The sequence below is a fragment of the Eretmochelys imbricata genome, chromosome 10 (assembly GCF_965152235.1).
Source record: "Eretmochelys imbricata isolate rEreImb1 chromosome 10, rEreImb1.hap1, whole genome shotgun sequence".
Lineage (NCBI taxonomy): Eukaryota > Metazoa > Chordata > Testudines > Cheloniidae > Eretmochelys > Eretmochelys imbricata.
This window is the reverse complement of record NC_135581.1, coordinates 9,606,101-9,628,306: the sequence shown is the minus strand read 5'-3', so window position 1 is coordinate 9,628,306 and position 22,206 is coordinate 9,606,101. Positions and strand designations below refer to the sequence as shown.

The 22,206-nt window shown below is 46.7% G+C and overlaps 1 protein-coding gene across 3 annotated transcripts in view; it reads right to left on the bottom strand.

Moving 5' to 3' along the window:
* TNRC18 (trinucleotide repeat containing 18) overlaps positions 1-22,206 on the bottom strand; it is an 87,084-nt gene that overhangs the window by 19,808 nt on the left and 45,070 nt on the right. For 2 of the 3 annotated variants that reach the window (XM_077829087.1, XM_077829088.1), the window contains 9 exons: positions 20,987-21,171; positions 19,569-19,992; positions 18,071-19,021; positions 17,288-17,463; positions 15,797-15,933; positions 15,293-15,421; positions 13,094-13,268; positions 10,349-10,712; positions 6,309-6,581 (listed from right to left, as the gene is read on the bottom strand). In XM_077829087.1, the coding sequence (XP_077685213.1) occupies positions 6,309-6,581; positions 10,349-10,712; positions 13,094-13,268; positions 15,293-15,421; positions 15,797-15,933; positions 17,288-17,463; positions 18,071-19,021; positions 19,569-19,992; positions 20,987-21,171 (2,814 nt within the window). The remainder of the gene's footprint in view (positions 1-6,308; positions 6,582-10,348; positions 10,713-13,093; positions 13,269-15,292; positions 15,422-15,796; positions 15,934-17,287; positions 17,464-18,070; positions 19,022-19,568; positions 19,993-20,986; positions 21,172-22,206) is intronic. The other variant, XM_077829089.1, reaches the window with a different exon arrangement.

Sequence of the window (22,206 nt, the reverse complement as noted above, 5' to 3'; positions counted from 1 at the left end):
CCAGCGAGTTGACTTGCATTGGAGACCTTCCCATTAATATGGTGCAGAAGGACACAGTTATAAATCCTGACACTGACCAGCAATCTCAACTCTTCTTCATCAACTGAGACCTGCCCTCCTTGCAAAAAAGTTTCCACAGACTAAATGCCAGCTTGCAGATCCCATGATATTTTCATGGGCAATAAAGGAAAAGCAGAGATCACCAAAGATGCGTCAACTAGAGATGCCCCCTTTCCCCCCTCCATACTACACACTGTCAGCATAGTAGAGCTTTGCCCTGGCTGTTGTACAGAGTCTAGTACTTTAGGCCCACGTGATGGGGAGATTTCTGTTAAAATGGCTGTCATGCTGACGCCCGCCCCCGTCTGTTGGATTTCCTTAAATTAGGGAGACTGGTGTTTGACCCTGCCTCGTTTCATAGCCTGCCTACCTTCCTTTTCCCTCTTACACAACCCCTGTGAGGGACAAAGATACAGGATTTCCCTCAAGGGTTTAACATGTTCGATAACTCACAAGCAGAAACTGATGAAAAGTAGTCTCCTGACCTCATCTCTGAATCTACAGCACTGAACCAGTGAAGAATTACTAGCCCAAGGGGTTGGGAAAAATGGAGAAATCTTTCAATATATTCCCAAAAGCCTGTCCTGCCTGATCCACAGCCCATTTCCAGGTGGACTGCATAGTAGCTTGGTTATTGGGGCCGCACCTGTTCTGCTTACACACTTATTTGCCAAGTGGTTACAGTGAAGTCATTCGCGCTATCAGTTTCAGAGTCTTGGCTCTAACATCTCTTCCTGGAGGAAGCGGTGGAGAATATTTCAGCACTGGACAAGAAACGCCCACCGACAGCTATTGTAATCCACTCTAAGTGTACCGCACAGGGGCCCACTGTGCCTGCTCTGTGGAGGATATGAATCTGGTATACCTTATGAATCTGGAACTCAGCTTGAGATCTCTAGCTCAAGCTGTAGCAGCTCATCCTTTTAAATCTGCAGGTCCCCACTCTGATCTCCAGTGAGTTGTCCACGATGGCAGCCATCAGACTATCCTTCTAGCTAAGCCTCCACACATAAACCAGGAAGTAAGCCGGCTGCACCCAAACAAACAGAATCTAGCAGGATGAATAGCTAGGATGAATCCACCATGTTCTGCTGTACAGATCTGGTTGAGGAGGAGGGGAGGGAGAATGCCCACCACCAGCATGAAATCATAGAAAGAAACTAGCAGTTCTGCTGGGCTCGGGGAACACCTTTCATTTAACGCTTAAGCTCCTCTTTCAGCAAGCCCAACAATTCACTTAGCATATGCTAGCCCATAAAATGTCTCAAACAACTACCGTATTTCAAATGCACTAAAGTAAAACAGCTTTAAAAGCCATGACGAAACTGATCCTTATCCCTGCTACTGAAAATACATGATATAACAACAATAGACCTGGCAGTTATTTTAATCTCCTTCGAATATATTTTGTCGTACAGTGGAAAGACTATGGCAGATATGTACCCAAAGCATTTTAAAAGATCACCCATATTTTACCCCTAGAGACTCAATCTTCAGAACAGAAAATACATTTTAAAATGTTCACAGCCTTCACCAACATCAATCACTTTCCCCTACTCCCACCATTCATACAACGTATTTCTTCGGTACATATCCGTCCCTTTCTCACAACCTGCGAACTCCCTCATGCCTCACTTTTTCATGGACACGAAAAAATTAGAAGTATTTTTAACTACTCTCGGAACTCAAACACTTCAAAGCTAAAATCAAATGTTAGTTTACGATTAAATATTGAGCATGCTGTCTGGGTATACATGTTGCTATGGTGACCCACAGAAGCCAAATTAATGTAGCTTGCACATTTAGGCTTTGTTGCTCTCACGCATGAAGTGTGTAAGTGTTGCCATTGAACTTAATGGGACTACTTAAAGTAAAGCAAGTACATAAGTTGTTGCAGGATCAGGGCCTTAAAACATTTTGGAAAGAAGTGATCTCTAGTTAAAGATAGAAAAAAACATTTTCAAAACATTACACTTTTTCCTCAAACACCATTAACCAACCAATACTTGCAAGGGAAAGAAAGGCATGTACCCAAGACCAAAACTCTTTACCTACAATTTTTAAGTACACATATATATATACACACATACACAGATGCATATTACATGCACACATACACACACACAAATTTATGTTTAAATGCTATCAATGGCAAATAAACTAGAGCCACCAAATACTTTTATGGACAAAATTTCAGCCTGTGTGTCCACATTTTTTTTTTTTTTTTAAAGAGAAAAATTGAACTCTCTCTTTGTTCTTTAGTCTTCCAAAATGACTGAGCTAGTGTGGGGTTTTGTTAATATTTATTTATATTAGCCTGGCTTCTTCTTGTTAGGAGAGCAGTAAGTGAATAGATTTTGTTAATGATGGACAGAAATTGGTTATGTTATTTAGTTTGCAGAGATTGATGTAACAGGATAGATTTGGAAGAGGGTAGAGAGGATGGGTAGAGGAGAAAGGGGAGTGAAACTAGACAAAAATTTATTTCACACTGAAAAAAAAATAGCATGGTTTTATCATAACGCCGAGCAGGCCTACAGCGTACAAAGCAGGCTAAGTGCAGGCAGACTTTAGACAGCTGTTGGGTCCTTCACATTCAGATTGGATTGAGCTGTCCAGTTCTGGACATTATTTTTAAAATTTTCTCTCATAAGATTGCACATAGTTTGTCAAACACAATCTCCCATTCTTTTAAGATTTTTTCCCCTCCCAGTGTTCTGCTGCTGACTCCAGAAATAATTTGCAACACCAAAAAATTATCCAATTCCTTAAGATCAACTTCAGAGGCCCGTGGTTAAATCCCACTGGTTTATTATGGGGTAAAACTTCTCCAGCTGAGAAGGAAGAATAGGAAAAAAGAGAGATGATCTTTTTATAAGGAAAACAAAAATCATAAAGGACAGGGAAATGGGGGTCTTTGGTCCTGGAAAGTTCACCATGTTACCATCTTGACTGCTTGCAAAGTTCTTATATGGTTGTTACCAAATGAGGATTTTCTCACTATGTCAGATTTGCTCAAATCAGAATATAGTGACACTGATTACTCTCCAAGAAAAAAGAATGCCCCCATTAAAAAAACAAAGCAAAAGAAAAACCACAGCTTTCTGTGATCAGCTTTCTACAACCAGATAAAAACCTTGCAAGCCATCAAGATAGTAATACTGTGACCTTTCCAGAACCAAAGACCCACATTTCCCAATCCTCTGATTTTTTTTTTTTAAATCATCCCCTTTTCCCCCTATTCTTCTCTCTCAGCTGGAGAAGTTACCCCATAATAAACCAGTGGGATTTAATCACCTACCTCTGAAGTTGATCCCAAGGAATTGGTATGATTTGTTTTGGTAATACAACAGTGGGTTCTAGATCATGGCCCCAGAAATTCCTTTAAGACAAGGGCAGTACCATTAGAGGAAGTGGTATAGCTTCCTATATTGGGTACACCCTGCCTACTAAGTCCTTCCTTTTGCTTGGGAGAAAGAGATTTTCCATGAGGAAGTTTTACAATTGTAAGGCTTTTCTGGAGTCCTCAGCACACATGCACACTCAAGCAAAGCTTCCTTGCAAGATTCTTCATAACAAAGAAATCAAAGTGGACATTGATCATCTTCAAATTAAAATAACCCAGAAAACGCAAACGTCTAAATGTTATTATTAATGGGGTTAACAGCGAAATGTCTCAGATTTACAGATGACATAAAGAAAAGGTATTTTGCCTACCTACATAACAATGGTCAAGGTTCAGGTTCATGGTTAGTGACCCCTCGCTGAGCAGTGTCTGCCCTACTCCCAGCCAATCACTTTGCTTCTTTAGTGCAGCGTGAGAGCAAATGCAAGAGACCGATACAGACATTCAAAGCATCATGGATAGGGGTCAGGGGTGAAGGGATTGGCCAAGCAGCTGCAAGAAGAAAGCGAGCACTTCCAGAAAAGCTGAGGTTATTAATCGTTTTAGTATCAGGGAAAGCCATTAGAAACCCTATTACCCAAATATCCCTTAAAGAAATGCTTCAGAGAAAAGATTCATTTGCAGGAAACCCAGAATCAATAATCCCTCCTCCCTCCCCCACCAAACTTCCCTTTCCCTCCCCAATGTTCTGCATTTTGTCTTCCCACCACTAATGACACCAGCGAATGATTTTTTTTTTTTTTTAATTAAATCCATTTCCTTCCCACCCTTATTCCAGATTTCCCTGCCCTCTCTGAAATCAGGATCTTAAACAGATAAATTGCTTGAAAATATTCCCACGGCCAGTTTGGGTTCTTAAGTCTCTGGACAAGTTATCTATCTGCTTTTTCTGGAACAAGTTGGGTAGATAAACCTCAAGAACTTGGTGTCTAAAAGGGATTGATATCCTCAAAATTTCCAACAGCAGCAGCAGCAGCAAAAAAAAATTTAAAAAATTTTAAAAAAAAATTAAGAAGCAGGTGGGGGAGGGAAAAGACGTAAAACTGAATGGAAGCTAAATCCGATTCTTCATGGAAAACACAGAGCCCATGCCCTTAAAGGCAATCCACCAACACTGGATCATTTCAGGTTCTCTAAGGAATAGAACGTCTCTTCTCTGAAACATTCGTTCTTTCTTATGGGTTTTCTTTTTTGTTAAATGCATCAGCAAGCTCATTTCAGAACTGAATTAATGTTCTCTAGCTTTTACGTTGTGTTCTGATTCTTAAAAATGGGTAACTTGTTTTTGTTGGGAAGGTGGGTCTAGGGGAGAGAAGAGAGGAGAGGTTAGGATAATCAGATCAAAAGCTTAAAAAACCCAAACAAAACCCTAACAAGCAGCAGCTCTCTGAGACAAACTAATGGCTACAAGGATTTTGCTACACTATGATCAAATTTACAACACTCTTTTACCCTATTACTTTGCTGTTAACAACTGGGAACTACATTTCCCTCACTTATCTATACAGGTGAGCTACCTTCTTTTGGGAGTTGAGCTTCAAAATTCCAGGGCTCACTAAAATGACTTTGCCCCCCATGATTATTATTTAATGAGTGTGTTCTAAAAGAGAAACCACCTTGTGTCTCTTGAGGAAAAGTTTCATGGGACCTCTTTTCCCACTTAAAAGCTAACGGCGGGCAGACAATAAGCCAAATATTTTGGAGTTGGGATGGGGAAGAGAACTTTCCTCTAGCGGAATCAAATTCAGTGCACTAAATTTCCACATTCTTGAGCATTTGTGGGTTAAAGTACAGGATCTGAAAAATTTATAACCCATAAAGATTTTTTTCCTCTAAAAATGTGCGCTCTGTGTGTGTGTAAATAGATATATATATATATATTAAATAAAAGAAAAATAAATAAACTTTGAGTTTTAAATATTGTAAGACCATACACTAAGCCTTTTGAAGCAGAAAGATAAAGAATAGAAATAAATAATTAATATTTTAGTGTCTGCCTCAAAAGATTCTGTTAGGAAAAAAACAGAATGAACAACCTATGCAAAATATAAATGAAATTAAAAGCAGGGCGGTGGTGGGGGAGAGAACAACATCTGTTCGTTTCATCCTGGAAATCGTAGCAAGTGCCAATGCTATCAGGGATATTTGAATAATAGAGCGCGCCCAAGACTATGTTAATTCCAGTTCTACTTGGTGGGAGTGGGGGAAGGGGTAGGCAGAGCGGGATGAAGTGGAAGCGGCATTCTAAATCGCCTAATAAGAGACACAGCAAGAGAGACAAGGTACACAGGTTTAGTTAAAAATGAACTCAATATGTTTAATAAAGCTTGGTATACCAAATCGCAGTACAAACATCACGTCACACACCCACACAACAGAATCCCATTATAAACCAAACCAAACTGCTCCTTCCAAACAGCTACAAGGCCCAGGCCAAATAAAATAATATAATTTTTTTTTAAAAAATAATATAAATGGTGGTGGCAGCAGCTGCAGCAAGGAAAAGAGGGAGGGGGGAACAGAAGGGAGGAAGGGTAAGAGGAAAGCTGGGGAAAGGTGGAGCCTAAAATCCAGTCGATATAAAAGCTCTAAAAAGAGCCAGCCAATAATAATATCACAATGATACAAGTATAAAAAAAATAAAAAATAAATGATAAGTGATAAAGCAGCCTACGCTGCCAAGGACAAAGATGGCCGCCCCTACTTTGACCATCAAAGATGGCTGACCTCAGTGTCGCCATCTCTCTCTCTCTCACACATGTACTCTCTCACTCTCTCTCTCACTCTGCAAACATGGAAGATAAGTGTTGTTTTTGTTTTGTGTTTGTTATAATCTAGTAACCTTGATCGAATGAGTCCTCCGAAGAGTCACTGAATGAAGATCCAGTCTCCCGAAGCAGCAAGCAAAACTGCTGCTTGCTGCTTGCGGCCTGTTTAGATTTCAGAGTTCTAGTGGCAGGCATGCCCCTCTTGGCTGGCTTGAGACCTCCACCTTGCTTGCTGCTCTTTTTGGCCCCTACACTGTAGAGACTGGGTGGCCTCGCTTTGGAGCTGGATGGAGACTGCAAAGGCCACTCGTCCTTCAGGGATTCATCATCTTCCTCTGAGTCCGTATCTGCAGTCAAAGTAGTTTTTAAATAACATTAAGTCAATTCACTTCCTTGTGGCTTTTTTTTTTTTTTAAATTGTCTTAAACTTGTGACAGTTCAGTGCCCATGAAAACGAGAGACTGAAAATGCTTGCCAGAATGGATCAGATGCTGTGTGGAGCCAATGCTGTGCAAGCTTCCCCTCAACGGCTCGGATGATGCACCTCAATTCTAGCTGCCTATTGCAGTCCTAAGCCATCATTACTTTGTGATTTGGTACACAGGAACCGACATAAAACAATAATAAACATTTTACAAGGCCTCTACACAGAACTTTCAGAAGTCAGCGCACACTGTCCAGTACAAACTTTATAGGTCTTTGCTTATTTTAAGCTACAAGTCTTGAGCTATTTTAGATTTATCTCAGAATGGAAAACTCATTACATTTGTGAGAACTAGCCTTTTCTCAAAATTTCATCCAATTAAGAGTATGCTGTACAGCAGACTCATTGTGTGCTGGGCAAAGGGGGTTCTGAAAAGCTCCAACCTTCTTAAAGCATTCGGCTTTGACAAATGCCAACGCCCAACTGCATAATGTTGGAAGCTGGGGGAGGGGAACCTTCTTAAATCACAAAGGGTTTCATTAGTGCTATTCTTACTATGGCATCCCTATTCCTTAGCAAAGAAATCTGCAAGAGAAGCACAGATATTCATCCCCCAAATTGCTCCTGGAACGCCCCACCAAATAAAAATCCAGTTTGATTTTTGTAAAAAACAACAAAAAATCTCCAGTGCATACATTCATTCAAAACTCACTGGTGCCAAGAGTCAGACAGGATGTATTTGTCTGTACTAGAGGGTGATGAATATACCTAGCCCTGATCCTTATTTGTACATGAATCCAGCCCCATGAAGGTATTTTGACATAATGAAGCAGGAAACGATAGGGATAGCACACACTACATCTGATGATTGGTGGATTGATTGATCAATCTTTGTTCAAACTGCATGGTGGAAAACTTGGAGTGAGGCCTCCATTGTGAGCTATGTTGGAGTGACACCAAAGGGGGCAGAGCTTTTGGAGTTCTTCCTGAGTCTCGGTGATAAACTCTGCTTTGGCTGGGTGTCTATGTTTTTACACAGATGACATTTTCCCATGGGCACATAATGCCGAGATGTTGTCCAATATTTCCAAACAGTATCTGATGAGTGGAGCAACAAAATATTTGGTACCCAATGGATCCAATAAAAGTGGATTTGAATCGTTACATCCCTACTCATGAATGCACCATTAATTCCAAAGTGTAATGAATGTTATAGTGGGGACAGTTCCAACTGGTTAGAATCAGCAGCTGCTTTCCCACCGCAGTCCTGGTCATGCATCATTCTTCATTTTAGGGTGTGGGGAATGTCTAGGGGTCTTAAGCCTTTTTAAGACTATAGGTAAAAATTGGGAGGTTGGAGCAGGATATGGAAGGGTCTGGCACCATTACCACTTATCCTTCTCTGAGATAAGAAATCTACCCACCTCTCTGGTTATAGGCCAGTTTCTGACACACAGCAAAAGACACCTATGTATACTCATCCTGCCCTCAACTCTGTCATACCGAAGTGCAAAAATCTGGTGTACAGTCCCTTGTTAAGGGGGGGGGGGAGGAGGATCACACCTTCTCCCGGAACATGGGGCTTCTGTGTCACTGCAGCAGAAGAATTCTGCGCACTGAATATAGCCACTGAATGAGGAGCCATTTCACTCAGTGGTGCTTAATTAATCACCGTGTTCCCCACACCGATTTAGAGAGGGCACGAGCTGACATGCACTGTGTGCAATGAAAGTTTAGCAGACAGGAGGAGAACCAGGCAAATGCTCCCCTGGAGCACTGGTTTATAATTCCATGGGAAGGAACTTTGGTACTCAGCACTGATGCAACTAGAGCAGAATATGTGCCTCACCTCTCTAGGCCAAGAGCCAAACTCCCCAGACATAACAATGCCATCTGCCCAAGCCCCCACTTCCATCAACTCATTACGCCTAATTCAAGGGAGCCACTGGGACATTCCTGGTTCAGTAACCTTTTCCAGGGAAAACAAGCTGCTCCTCAGTGGATAATGCATCATTGCAGGAGGCTGTAAGAGGCATTGCCTTCTACAGGCTATAGCAGCTACCCCTTTACTTTGCCACTTAAATGGCTAATTTTATTTAACATGCTTATTTTGTTAGAGAACTGTTAGAATCTCCTTCTCTATTAGTGGGATCTCTAGCTGCTGGTACCGGGATATACATTTGTCATGCACATTTAACCCTACAAGGGTTTTAACACAGGACTTTGGAAGCTGCATAACAGTAAAATAAATTTACTTTCAAACCTTAACAAAAAATTAAGCACACATGATTTTGACCCGCTCCCTAAGAAGTCCCCCAAACCTAGGAGGCCTCTGCCCTGCATCCCACCCAGACTTCTGTCTGAGCTGTTAGAGACAGTGTCCCCTCCTAGCTTTTCTTATTTTGGTAGCATCTTTTCCCCTCTTCCTATGGCACCAGGTGGCAAGCAAAGGAAATTGATATCCTGTTGCTTTCCCAGACACTCTCCCCACCTCTCCTTTTCTCTTGCTCCGGGAGCACTACTTTTACTTTTGTCCAACATAAAAGTGGACAGCAGTCAGACAATTAAGACCAACAGCAAGACAATGAAGTCCTTACCAGGGAATGACCTGAAAGGGAAGGATTTATGAGAGTCTTGTGGCTAGGCTGGTTCCACTCTCATAGCTGACAGCACCCTGTCCCCTTTGGGCAGTAACGTTTGGCATGAGCGTAGAACGCTGTGCACATATGCACAGGGCTAGTTATTCCCTAGGCGATTAACTAGTGCTGCCCTCCTCCACCGAGCATTTTGCTCACTCATTGTTCCCTTTCCTCCACCAACCCAACCCATCTTCAGTCTGTGGCCTTTTCTCTTCCAAAGGGTGTCCCTGGCTCCTCTTAGTTGTATGCATGAGGAAACTTCCTGCCCAAAGCCATAATCTTTTGCATCAACTGCAGCACTGCTTCAGAAAAGGGGGAGCTGCACACAACATAAAAGATTCTGGGGTACAAATGAGACCTGATGATGCCTGGGTTAGACAGCTGGGCAGGAACAGGGAAATGTGTTTAGAGGAGACCAGGGACCAAATGGCCAGAAAGGACAGGCTTGTAAATGACCATAGCATTCTCAGTGTTATCCCAGAACATCTTATAAACATTGCCTTTGATAGCTGTCTCCTTAGCATATACCTACGGTCAACTCTACATATCACCTGGTTTTTAGGGGACTAAGTCAACTACTAGTCAATCCCTGGAGCACAAACCCTGAAGACCGGTCTTGCAGATGAATGGAGAGCACATAACAGCAAAGAAAGCAGGGATACATGGCAGGTGTAGCCTGAAGGCAGAGGAACATTCAGGACTTAGACAGTCCACAGCTCCAGACAGAAATGGTGTATTTCCCTGCTTTGTAAAGTCGGCACAACCCAACAGAGGCAGAACAGCCAGCACAAGATGTGCAATATGCTCTCAGCGTTCACTGCCTTTGGAACAAATGACACCCCATCCTCACCACCACGATGCAAACTCACTCCAAACAAGCACCGAGAGCCTGCCCGGTCAGTTCTACAGTCAGCCAGGGAGGAGGTGACTTTCACAGGAAAGCAAAATCAGATCCATTTCCAATAGACCTGAGATGCCGCCACTTAAAGGCTAAAAGCTCCCACAAAGCCCAGGAACCATTCACACTAAAGAGAAATCAGAGGTTACTTACTATAGGAGTAGCTGCTAACTTCCGATATTGCTGGTGAATGGGAAACCTTCAGCTGACCTTTGACCTTTAACCCCACCTCCATCTTCTTCATTTTGGTGGCCATTTTGTTTTTACCTTCCTTGACACTTTTCAGCGCCAGGCTCAGGCTCTTGGCCAGGTTTCTCTTTTCGTCCTTGCCTGGCAGGTGCTCATGGGGTGACAGATATCTGCTGCCGCCTCCATTGGTTCTCTGTTTCCCTCCAGAGCAGTCTGCAAACTTGAAGGGGGATTTGAGCTTGTCCTGTTTGGTGAGGGACAGGGCCTTGTCAAGCTTGCTTGCCAGCTGCTCCTGATCTGACGCCACCTTCTTCTTCTTGATCTTCAGCTGCAGAGGAGGGAGAGAGAATGACCACATGACTACCCCTGAGCCTTGATTCTCCCGACGAACCTGACCTCAGGTCATTGGGCACTCCAAAACAACACGGCCTAGTAAGGGACGACGTAACCCCTTTGTTGTCATAGCCGGCTGTGGCCTCTGCACAGTCTCCTTAGGGTTGACGTTCCAAGGGCATTTCCATGGGGATGTGCCACACCCAAGGTGGTACAGAAAGTATGCTTTGCCTTGTGGTACCTGGTACCAGGCATACCAAAATCATGAGTTTTTTAAAAAAATTAATACAACATTTTGGGTTCTTTTTATTTGCCATCTGAATTTTGAACCATCAGGGTACACTCAGGGCATGTATCCAAGTTTTACTGCACAGACATGAGGGCCAAAAACGTACTTATTTTTAAAAATGACAGCTGAGAGTCTTGGGTAATCACTTGACTCCAGGATCAGGGGCTTTAAGAAAAACTCCAAATATCGTAAAAAGAAAGGGAGTACTTGTGGCACCTTAGAGACTAACCAATTTATTTGAGCATAAGCTTTCGTAAGCTACAGCTCACTTCATCGGATGCATAAAGTGGAAAAGATATCGTGAGACTCGTAATGCAATTGTGAGAGCTAGCAATGCTGTTATATTTTAACAATGTCAGTATTGCCTTGCTACTTCAAAATATTTTTAATTTAGTCAATTAATAGCAGTACTAATTAAAGTAACTGTGCAGGCAGTAATATTATCCTGACTAGGTGTAATGGACTTTGTATTCGGCCTTGAGGAAAAAGAAAAGGAGTACCTGTGGCACCTTAGAGACTAACCAATTTATTTGAGCATAAGCTTTCGTGAGCTACAGCTCACTTCATCGGACACATACTGTGGAAAGTGTAGAAGATCTTTTTATACACACAAAGCATGAAAAAATACCTCCCCCCACCCCACTCTCCTGTTGGTAATAGCTTATCTAAAGTGATCACTCTCCTTACAATGTGTATGATAATCAAGTTGGGCCATTTCCAGCACAAATCCAGGGTTTAACAAGAATGTCTGACATTGTAAGGAGAGTGGTCACTTTAGATAAGCTATTACCAGCAAGAGAGTGGGTTTGCGTGTGGGGTTGAGAAAACCTGGATTTGTGCTGGAAATGGCCCAACTTGATTATCATACGCATTGTAAGGAGAGTGATCACTTTAGATAAGCTATTACCAGCAGGAGAGTGGGGTGGGGGGAGATATTTTTTCATGCTTTGTGTGTATAAAAAGATCTTCTACACTTTCCACAGTATGCGTCCGATGAAGTGAGCTGTAGCTCACGAAAGCTTATGCTCAAATAAATTGGTTAGTCTCTAAGGTGCCACAAGTCCTCCTTTTCTTTTTGCGAATACAGAGTAACACGGCTGTTACTCTGAAACCGGCCTTGAGGAACACATCATTCCAACAAGAACACGAAGAACATTGCTTTGAAATTTGTTAGGTTGCTGCCAATTTCTCTCTCTAGCCCAGAGGTGGGCAAACTACAGCCCGCGGGCGACATCCAGCTTGCAGGACTGTCCTGCCCAGCCCTTGAGCTCCCGGCCGCGGAGGCGAGCCCCCGGCCCCTCCCCCGCTGTCTCCCCTCCCTCGCAGTCACGCCGCCATGCGGGCAGCGCTCTGGCCCACCACTCCTGCCGGGCAGCGCGGCTTGTACCCATCTGCCTTCCAATAAGCCAGCCCTGCCGCTCTGAGCAGCATGCCAAGGGGGTGGGGAGTTGGATAAGTGGCAGGGGGGTCCCAAGAGGGAGTCGTCAGGGGACAAGGAACAGAGGGGGGTTGGATGGTGGTCGGGTCCCGGATGTACGGGGGGGGTCCCGGGAGGTGGCAGTCAGGGGACAAGGAGCAAGGGGGTTTGCATAGGTCAGGGGTCCTGAGGGGGGCAGTCAGGGGACAGGAAGTGGGAGGGGGCAGGGGCCAGGCTGTTGCAGGAGGCACAGCCTTCCCTACCTGGCCCTCCATACCGTTTCGCAACCTCAATGTGGCCCTTGGGCCAAAAAATTTGCCCATCCCTGCTCTAGCCTCTTGGACAGTGATGCATACTCATATTATTTATACAGAAGCACCTACAAGCTTCAGCTGAGATTGGGGATGCTAGGTCCAGACACATGTAGTCTGAGACTGTCTGTGCCACAAAGAGCATCCAATCTACACAAGCAAGACAGGCTAAGGGTGGGAGGGGAAATGGTGGCTCAGGGAGGTGACGTGATATCCCCAATGTCACACAACAAGGCAGTAGCAGAGCTAGGAACAGACCCCCATAAGTCTCCAGAATTCCAAGCCAATGCCCCATCCATGAGACCATGCAGCCTCTTCCTTTAGAGCACAGCCCCCACACACACCACAAGAGTACTGACCTCATTTGAAAAGCTTGCTGCTGCATCATGGTCATCCCAGCTCTGGCTCCTCCCTTTCATTTTCCCACCACTGCTGTCTGCATCCTCATCCTCCTCAGGGACGGCCCCTTTGTGCCTCTTCTTCATCCCCTCGCCGGTCTCAGAGTCTTCGGACAGCAGCAAGGACTTGCTCAGTCTGCAAGCCAGGCAAAGGATTGGTCACTGAGATCGCCCTTCCCTCCTGGCACATCACTAGCAAGGTCCGCTCCCCGGTTAAAGGCGCTCACGGGTCACCTAGGGCTATATCCTCAGCTTGGGTAAATCCACTGGCTTCAGTGGAGCTACATCAACCTACACCAGCTGAGAATCCATCCCATTGTCTGATTAACAGAAGTGCCAGTGACTCCCTTTGCATTCTCTGGAATATCAGCACAAGTCAGAGATCCGTATGCCTGTGAAGTGGTGGAACCCACTCACTGGGCTGGATAACGCGCTGGAAAAAAAGCTGCAGAGAATCATCTGCTCTGGTTAGGACCAGGAGGGGAAGAATGGATGAGACAACCATGTAGATCTTTTCCCACCTTTAATTTTTAAGATTCTGTAGATCTAAGGAGACTCCCATTTCCCAGGACTTGAAAGATGTTGTACTGGCTGCATGCAGGTTGAGATGCTGGCTCTTGAGCACGTGGGAGATGAGCATTTTAGCAAGGAGTAGACAGCAAAGCAGAGATAAAAACTAACTTAAAAAGGGTCGGGGGGAGGGGGGAAACGTCTCAGGCACAGACACTAACTAGTACACAGAATAGTTCATCCACTTTTCCTAGACTGTCCCTCTCTAAAAGTAACTTGCAGTCTGATTCTTCAATCTCTTTCTAAGCTCTGGGGGGAAGGAGCAGGGAAAGAGTAGGTGAGACAAGGAGGACAGGTCTCATTGCTCCCCATCTGGTTTCAGCAGATAGCTGATGAATGGAGAGGTGAGCCAATGGTTAAAGAGCCACTGCCAAGCCTTCTTGAAACTACCCTGCACACTGTCTGTAGTTCCCCATCCCCATCATTGCCAATTACCACTTAAGGATGTAGAAGCAAAAAAACCCTGCCTTTCTACTAAGCCTGCTGATCCAGCTCATGGCTGCCATGGCTGCAAAATCACTGATGCCGCAGAGAGCCCTCTTTTCCCCACCTCAATTCCCCTGCTAACCCCCAACCCAAAACCAAACCAACACCACTTTACAGGATCAGGTTGCGTGCATGGCTTAGCCTCCAGGGCAAGGCTTCCATACAGTTCCAATGACAACTGGCCCCAATGGAAATGCACGCACAAGAAAACTCCAGACAAATGTGGACATCCCAAGCCTTTCCAACCATCAAAGCACAGAAGCAAAATACCAAGGAGGCAGATTTTCAAAGACATGTGAAAGTCAATGGGAGTTAGGCAACTAATACCCCTTTGGGCCTTTGAAAATATCTTCTCAAGACAATGCAGAGCTTGGGAAGCCAGTTCATGCTGAGCTACCACTGTGAGAGACTCAACCAGCGACAACATGTGGGGCAGAGAAATATGGTCAACGGGGCTTTGCGCAAGGTGCCCAAATAAACCTGTTGGCCTTGCAAATAGTGGGCACCACAGGAGAGGATGATGCGGACACCAGGAAAGAGAGCAGCCAGGCTAAACCATCTCCCACTGAGTAGGGGCCAGGAAAGAGGCAGAAGCACAGGAGAAAAACCCCTGGAAGCAAACAGAACAGAAGCCATTCGGATTCGTGAAAATCATTCTCATCAAACCCATTAGCGTCACTATAGATTGACATTCACTGGATTGCAGTGGCGCCCAGATGGCCACCGTGTACTAGTCACCGTACAGAACGCATACAAAGACACAGCCCCTGCCTCAGGCAGCTCCTCTCACTGTCCGCCTGCCCCACTCTTCACCGGGCTCAGCGTTCCACAGAACCCTTCCATCGCCTGCTCACTCTCCTCCCCGAGAGGCACCAGACACACTCCACCAACGTGACGCCGCGCCAGCCCTCCTGCTACAGTGACAGGCGCACGCCACCACAGGGGGCTAGAGACACACTTCAACCACAACGCCACGCCGTAACCCTGCTGCCACAGAGGCACCCTGCCAGCACACCGCCACGCAGGGACCCCGCTGCGTCCGAGATGCCGTCCCCGTGGTGCAACAACCCTGACATTCCCATCTTCCCCATGTTCCAGCCTTACTTTCCGCTCTTGCTGTCACTCTTCCCTCTCTCCTTAGGGGGCAACAGAGCGCTTGATCCATGCTTCCTCTTCCTGGGCCTTCCAGGGCCTCTTCTTGCCAAGCTTCTACTTTTCTCGTCATGCTTTTCCCTTTAAAAAAACCACACGCTTGACTGTTAGCCAAGGCAACAGCAAAGTAAAACGAAATCAATTATACCACCAAAAGCCAACCCAGAGCTGTTGTCTGGCACCAAACTGCTAAGCTGAGCCGTGAAATCCAAGGTTCCCTAACAGGGTCGCCCACCGACCACCGGCACCCGAGACGCCAAGCATGCCCAGTTGCATTCATCGGCGATTGGGTTGCCTTTTTACTAGCCTAGGAGCACTTTGCAAAGCTTTGGCAGAAGCATCATTGGAGGGGAGTCGGGGAAAGAGATCGTTCTCCTGGACCCGCAGGCAGAGAAGTTGCCCAGCCAAAAAAAAAAAAAAAAACAAACCAACAACAAAGCAATCTGTGTGACTTACTCGGAGTCTCTGCGCCTCTGCAGCTTTACCAGCTCCCTCTGCTTCTCCTTGTAGCGCCGCTGCAGCTCTGCCAGCCTCATCCTGTAGTCCAGCTCCATAGCATCCATGTTCTCGATGGCAGACTTGATGGAATACATCTGGGGCGGAAGGCGAGACAGGCAGAGGTGGTGAGGGGAAGGAGGGATGCAGATGTCAGCCACCAGTGCATTATTGCTTCCCAGTCCCACGGCTCAGCAAGGGACAAGATGTTCCACTGATGCAACCATTTAGACAACTAGTGGCATATTACCTGCACAAGGGAAGGGACCTACCTCATTTTATCACTGGCAGGAGAGTCATATTTCAAATGGAGGTTGCATACTAACCTCTGAGGAAAGGAGCTTTAACAAGCTAGCTGGCTGGCCAGGTTGCCTCATAGCAGTCCTCTGTACTATGATGTGGAGACCATGAGGAAATTCCTACTCTCCAGGTGAGTAGGCGCTGCAAGCCCTGGAGAGGCAGCTTGGCCAGCCCCTGGGAACAAGGGGTCACCACTGCTGAGCAGCGAGTCCCTTCCAGCTGATAAAGGGGCAGAATAGACAGGATCTAAACTGAGCCACTTCCCCATCCTTCTTGGTTGGAAAGGTGCTGGATGCAGTATAGGGCCTGGAAGGGGGGTGCCTTTCTCCGCTCCAGGACACAGCTCTAGAGTCATTCCAAACCAGCTGATTGTAGGTTTTTTGTGGTTTAACATAATAATATTAAATGTTTTATGGCAGACGAATGAGCGACTTCAGGAAAGCAACCCTAAGGCCAAAGCCTCCCAGCGGGAGTGGGATTTGCAGATCAGGCAGGAGTGCGGAGGTTCATACAAATTCATCAATTTCCCACTTGGTGCCGGAGGTTTCAGCCTGACATGAGAAGGCTCCTGCTCTGCTAGGAGACATTGAGGCACCAATGATAACTTCTATTTTTTTTTAATTTTTAAGTGAGAAGGCCAGAGGGCTGGATAAACCAATGAACTCTTTCTCCTCTATGTCAGATTTAAATATGGCTCAAAACACAACCAACCTTAAAAACACGTAGCTACCGTTTGCTGGGAAAATGTCCTTGGGCGTTCTGCCTCTAACCCTAACCCTCTGGGTGCTACAGAATCTGCAACTCCATCTCCTAGGAGAGGAAGCCTGCCGCCATCTTTGTTTGTCCTCACAGCCAAAGAAAGAGTGTAAGATCTCCTGCTGGCTCTGTATTACAAACACAGTCTCTAAAGCTGTGTCCCTCCCTGATGAGATCAATGATGCTCACACACAAACAAGGAATGAAATTAAATCACGCCACATTGACTTTTGCTCAGCTACAAACACAGGAGGGCTGGAGGAAGGTCTAGGTTTGCCATACTGAGAAGAATGTCAATAGGGAAATACAACGTTATGTGAATGATGAGTGGTGAGAGGAGGAACATTTAGGTAGGTTCACAATGTCCTGTCAAGCTCAGCAGGAAGAGCTACTTACGGGTTCATCTTTTTTTTGCATCCAGCTGTACTTTTTGTTGGGATTCAATTCTCGCGGCAGCCGGATGGTTTTCAGACTCTCCATAAAGGGGGCTGAGAGAACCTCCATTAGCACATGGGTGCTGGCAGCCAGCAAGCTCTCCAGCGTCGGTCGGACCAGGCAACTCTCCGGACCTGCTTAGGAGAAAATTCAAGATTTAGCATTCAGCAAGGGCAAGTGCACATCTCCCATAGTCATCAAAGAGGCCAACAACCTCTTCTCTGCCTTAGCACTTCTTCAGCTGCTTCACTGCCAGCCACTCTGACCTACCCCTGAGATCTAGCCTCAGGGGTAGGTCAGATCCAATGGAATGAGAGTCATTTTGAGCTGTGGGAGCCCATTATGCAGAAGATTGAATGGCTGCAGAATCCGTTGCTGCCAATGGGATGCTTATCTGGCAGCATCAAGAGCATACGGGTGAGGTGCACCTTCACTTTTATACCATGTCTTTTCCATACTGTAACCTGTGCAGATACACGGAAGAACAGTCCAGACACCACCCACAGCTGAGCCTCTTGGAGCAGGATTCCCAACTCAGCCTAGAGCATCAGCAATAAAGGAAGCTCACTCCAGGAGCATTGTGGGGTTGCTGGCCATGACACCACAGCTAAGGCTGAGGATAGACATACATCACACACCTACCCAGAGGGGATTCTGTCTATGGAGGCAGCACTCGCTGCTCTGGCAGACCCAGGTCCCCAGCCTCTGCAGGGGTAGGAGACACAGCACACTTCCCCAACTCACTTTGAATTTCCTGCTTCCTCTTCTCCAGTTCCAGCTCTGCTATTTCACTCAGCAGAGTGATCCCTTGCAGGAAGGAGTGCTCCAGGGACAGGCCGGGCGACATCTCCAGGTTTACCTGTGCTTGCGTTATGCCATTGCCAGTTGTCAACAAGGAACAAGCCTGAGGCAGCTCTGTGGCAGCCACTAAGGCATTCATGCCGGCCAGTGGGTCGTCTGGCTTGATGTCCAGAGCTGGGATTTGACAGGATATCGCCTCATCTGCATACAAGGAAATCTCCGACCCCTGCTGCCCCTCATCCGAAGGCAGGCTAGGAAACTCTCCCCCCTGGGGCAAGTCGCTGCTCTGCAGTTCCATGGCTAGAGAAGGCTCCTCTCTTTGGGGTGCCAGGTCCAGCCCAGGCTGCTCACTATCCGGGTGCGGTAGGGAGTCATCGTAGTCCATATGCACAGAACAGGTTTCCGCCCCGCTCCCAGCTTCAGCTGCTGCCTCTGTTTCTGCAGGGCAGACGGCTACCTGGTACGCTTGTTGACAGTTCTGGAGGGACTCTTGCTCCTGCTCCAAAGCTCTCAGAGCTTCATCTTGGTGCAACAGGAGGTTGCAACTGTCCATGTTCTGTCCTGGGACGGCACTGGAGGAGGCCGCGTTCAGAGCCTCTATGTCCTGCTCGCAGATAGCTCCCTGGCTTTCGTCCAGTTCCACTTCCGTTTTCACCCGGTCTTCCAAGGACTCCTCTTCTGCCGTAGCCTGAATAGGCTCTAGCATTTTGGATGGAGACAGGCGGATGGGCTTGACCTCTGGAGAAAGCTCCATGTGCTCAGACCCTTCTGCAGGCAGTGGAACATCGGGAGCCAGGCCGTCCGCGTCAGAGGCCGCGGTGGGCTGAAGGAGGTAGGGATAATGTCTTCCAAAGGACGCAGGAAGGGACTGGAATGGATATCCTGGCGGAATCTCTGCAAGAGACCCAAAGGAATACTATACACAGTGACTGGTGCCAGTGGGGCTCATCTCCCGGGGCAGGTACACGATTACTCAACTTCACCCTTGCCAACCTCTAACCCTTCTCAGTGGCTGTTGCTTGTTGGACTTTCCTTCTGCCCAAGATGTCACCCTCCTCCAAGATGCAAGACCAAAAGATTCACCCAACCCACTTCTGGGGCGAGAGGAGACTTCAGCCTCCACTCCATCCATGCTGGGCTCCTCCATGCTGTTCCCCCAATAGACTGCAACCTTGAGGAACTAACCCCTCCCAAGGAAAGACAAGAACACAAGATACAGGACCAAAGCTCCAGGCTTCCCCATAGTGCTATGTCATGCATCAATCCTAGCACCACACTTGCCAAGTGCTGACTGGTCCTTTCACATTAGCCTTCCTTTAAGAAGGCCCTACCTGGTCTTCTCTTGGGGAGGGTTTGAGGCAGGAAAGAGCCAAGGAGAGGAGGAAAGAGAGCGAGCCAGGCACAAACAGAAGGTGGCTCTTCCAAAGCAGGGCTCTCTTACCTGGGAACAAAGCCTGGAAAGGACTGGGAGCCTCTTTTTCCAGTTCCAAGTCTTTCTTCTCCACGTTTTCAGGTACCTCTTCTTTTGGAGGGATGGCAGGGGCAGGGGGCGGAGAGGCAGGGGGTGGGCTGGAAGGGTGGGAGCTTGGGGTGGCAGGATAAGAGTAGGCCGGCTGCGTAGGTGGTTCCTCCATCTTTTTGATAACCTCAGCTTTGAGCACAGATACGGGCGAGACCCTGGGAGACAGGGGAGGTGGACTCACAGCCTTGCTGTAGGAGGCGGAGCAGCTTGGAGACAGAACAGGTGGCTTTCGGTGCAGCAGCCCTGATGTGGATGAGGAAAGGCCTGATTTTGCATTGTCCAGGCTCCGTTTAGTAACCTTCTCTTCCATGTCTGCTCGCTGCTCATTTACTTTTAACCTCTCCTGTTGCAAGAAACAGAGACGGGCGTCAGGAGAGGATGTTTCTTAGGGTATCAGGTTAGAATCTACAAAGCAAAAAGGTCCTACAAGACTAAACAAGACCAGAAGCAGGACTTCCTATAAAAGGAACCCTCACAGTCAGGGATGGAAATGCAGGAACAGGACCTGGGAATGGTTCTCTGCGAAAGGCAGGTGGAAGGTCTGGCAGGAGACACCTGCAGAGAGCAGAGGTAAATGCTTTAACAGGAAGAGGTTTTTAGGAGAGGCCAAGCAACAGGTCTGTGTTGCCAGCTCTTGTGACTTTTATCATGAATCTTGTGACAAGTTTTTCTTAAAGTGCCTGGAGTGACACAAATATGTGAGAATCTCAGCTTTCATTTAAAAACAAAAAGGAAGTTTCTAGCGTTAAAGTCTTAATTTGGAAAACATGCACCTTAAAAGTTCAAAAACAAGAAGGCAACTAAAAAAAGCCCCCAAACATATTTTTATAAAAATCTCATGCCTTATAAGCCAATCTTATGATTTCTGGGGCCTGACTCGTGATTTTTGAACATTTGGGGTTGGCAATACTGGGTCCTGGGTCTCAGGAAGGAAGGAAGGAACTATCCAGTCTATGAAAGCTTTGTTTACAGCAGAGTCTACGCTGGCTCATTTGTAGGATGACAATCTGAACTTCTGTTGCTGCTAGAAGCAGTACTGGCTGGTGAGCTGACCCCCTGGCTTACATGGTCCCACCCCAAAACCCTGCCTCCTAACACCTTCACCTTCAGGGATGTTCAAAATCTGAACTTGGCTCTTTAGAACATGCCAAATGCCCCCAGAACTTGAGGTTCCCTTAGGGACTGGGAATTACTAAGGAGATCTCTTCCTCTCAACACAGGGGACACGCAAAACAGGCAGGTTGCTGAAGTTTGCTCTCCCAAGAACACAGACTTTGAGGTTGGTTCACTTTAAAACAGGGGAGTCCCCCCTGCTTGCCACAGCCCTTAGAACGTACCACCAGCTGCGCATTCCTCTGGAGCTCCATGGCATGGGCAGCTTGCTGCTGCAGTATGTACAACTCGTGCTGCCGGAGCAGTTGCTGATGAGACAGCAGCTGGAGCTGGTGAGCATGCTGGAGGGTGCTTCTCGTCGGAGGGTACATCGCAGGCCAGAGAGGGGGCGTCCGGTCCATTAGTTCAGCTAGGGAACAAGGGAAGACACAAAGGCAATCACAACCATGCTGATAAAACGGATAAAACCGGAGTGCATGGAGCAGCTGTAGAGGTGAGTTTAATATTCGTTGTAGATTTATGTTGCACTCCCTCCCCAGATTGCATGGTGATTAATTTAATAGCTCACACAGAAATACAAGTACCGCCCCCTCCTTAACTCTCCCCTCACACACACTCTCCTGCCCCACCACATCTAGACAACACCCAACAAGAGGGTCTTGGCCATGCCGTAAAGGCCAGCTAACCTCGTCTGTGTCGGACCAGTGAGGCAAAGGAAGTTCCATAGCTGAGCCTCCTACTCTTAAAGGCTCCATGGCGCCATCACGTTTGCATTTAAATCTAGCTCTGTTAGCTTGAATGCCCCCAGCTGACCCCAACTACAGTCTCTCAGACAGCCAGGCCCCAAGCCTCACAGGGCTTTACAAGAGATGATAAGGAAGACAGTGTTGTAGCTGAAGAACTGGCGTAAATTATTTCAGCAGTTGCAAATATGTTAATAACCGGATAGCCTCTACAGAACACTGCCAGACACCGCACTGGTGGCAAATCTTTCCCCAGGCTCTGCAGCAGCAGCAGTTCCTGGTACAGGTATTTTCCCCAGTTCCCAAGCTATTATCAAAGGAGCTTGTGGAATCCCCATCATCACTGGAGGTTTTTATGAACAGGCTGAACGAACACCTGTCAGGGATGGCCTAGGTATACTTGATCCTGTCTCAGCGCAGAGGGCTGGACTAGATGACCTCTTGAGGTCTCTTCCAGCCCTACATTTCTATTACTCTATGGTCCACAGATCTTCACAGCCTGCAGAGCCCATCCTGCTGGGCCACAGAATGGACCATTTTCAGAACTGAGCGGTAGGAGATCGTCAAGCTGGGAAAGGAGATAGTCTACAAGGCTTGCACAAAGCTGTCCAAAGAATTAATAGCTGGACAAATACCTCCACACTGCCCATCAATGTACCAGTGCCATGCAGCTTCACCACCAGCGCCCCCGCCTCAACAAA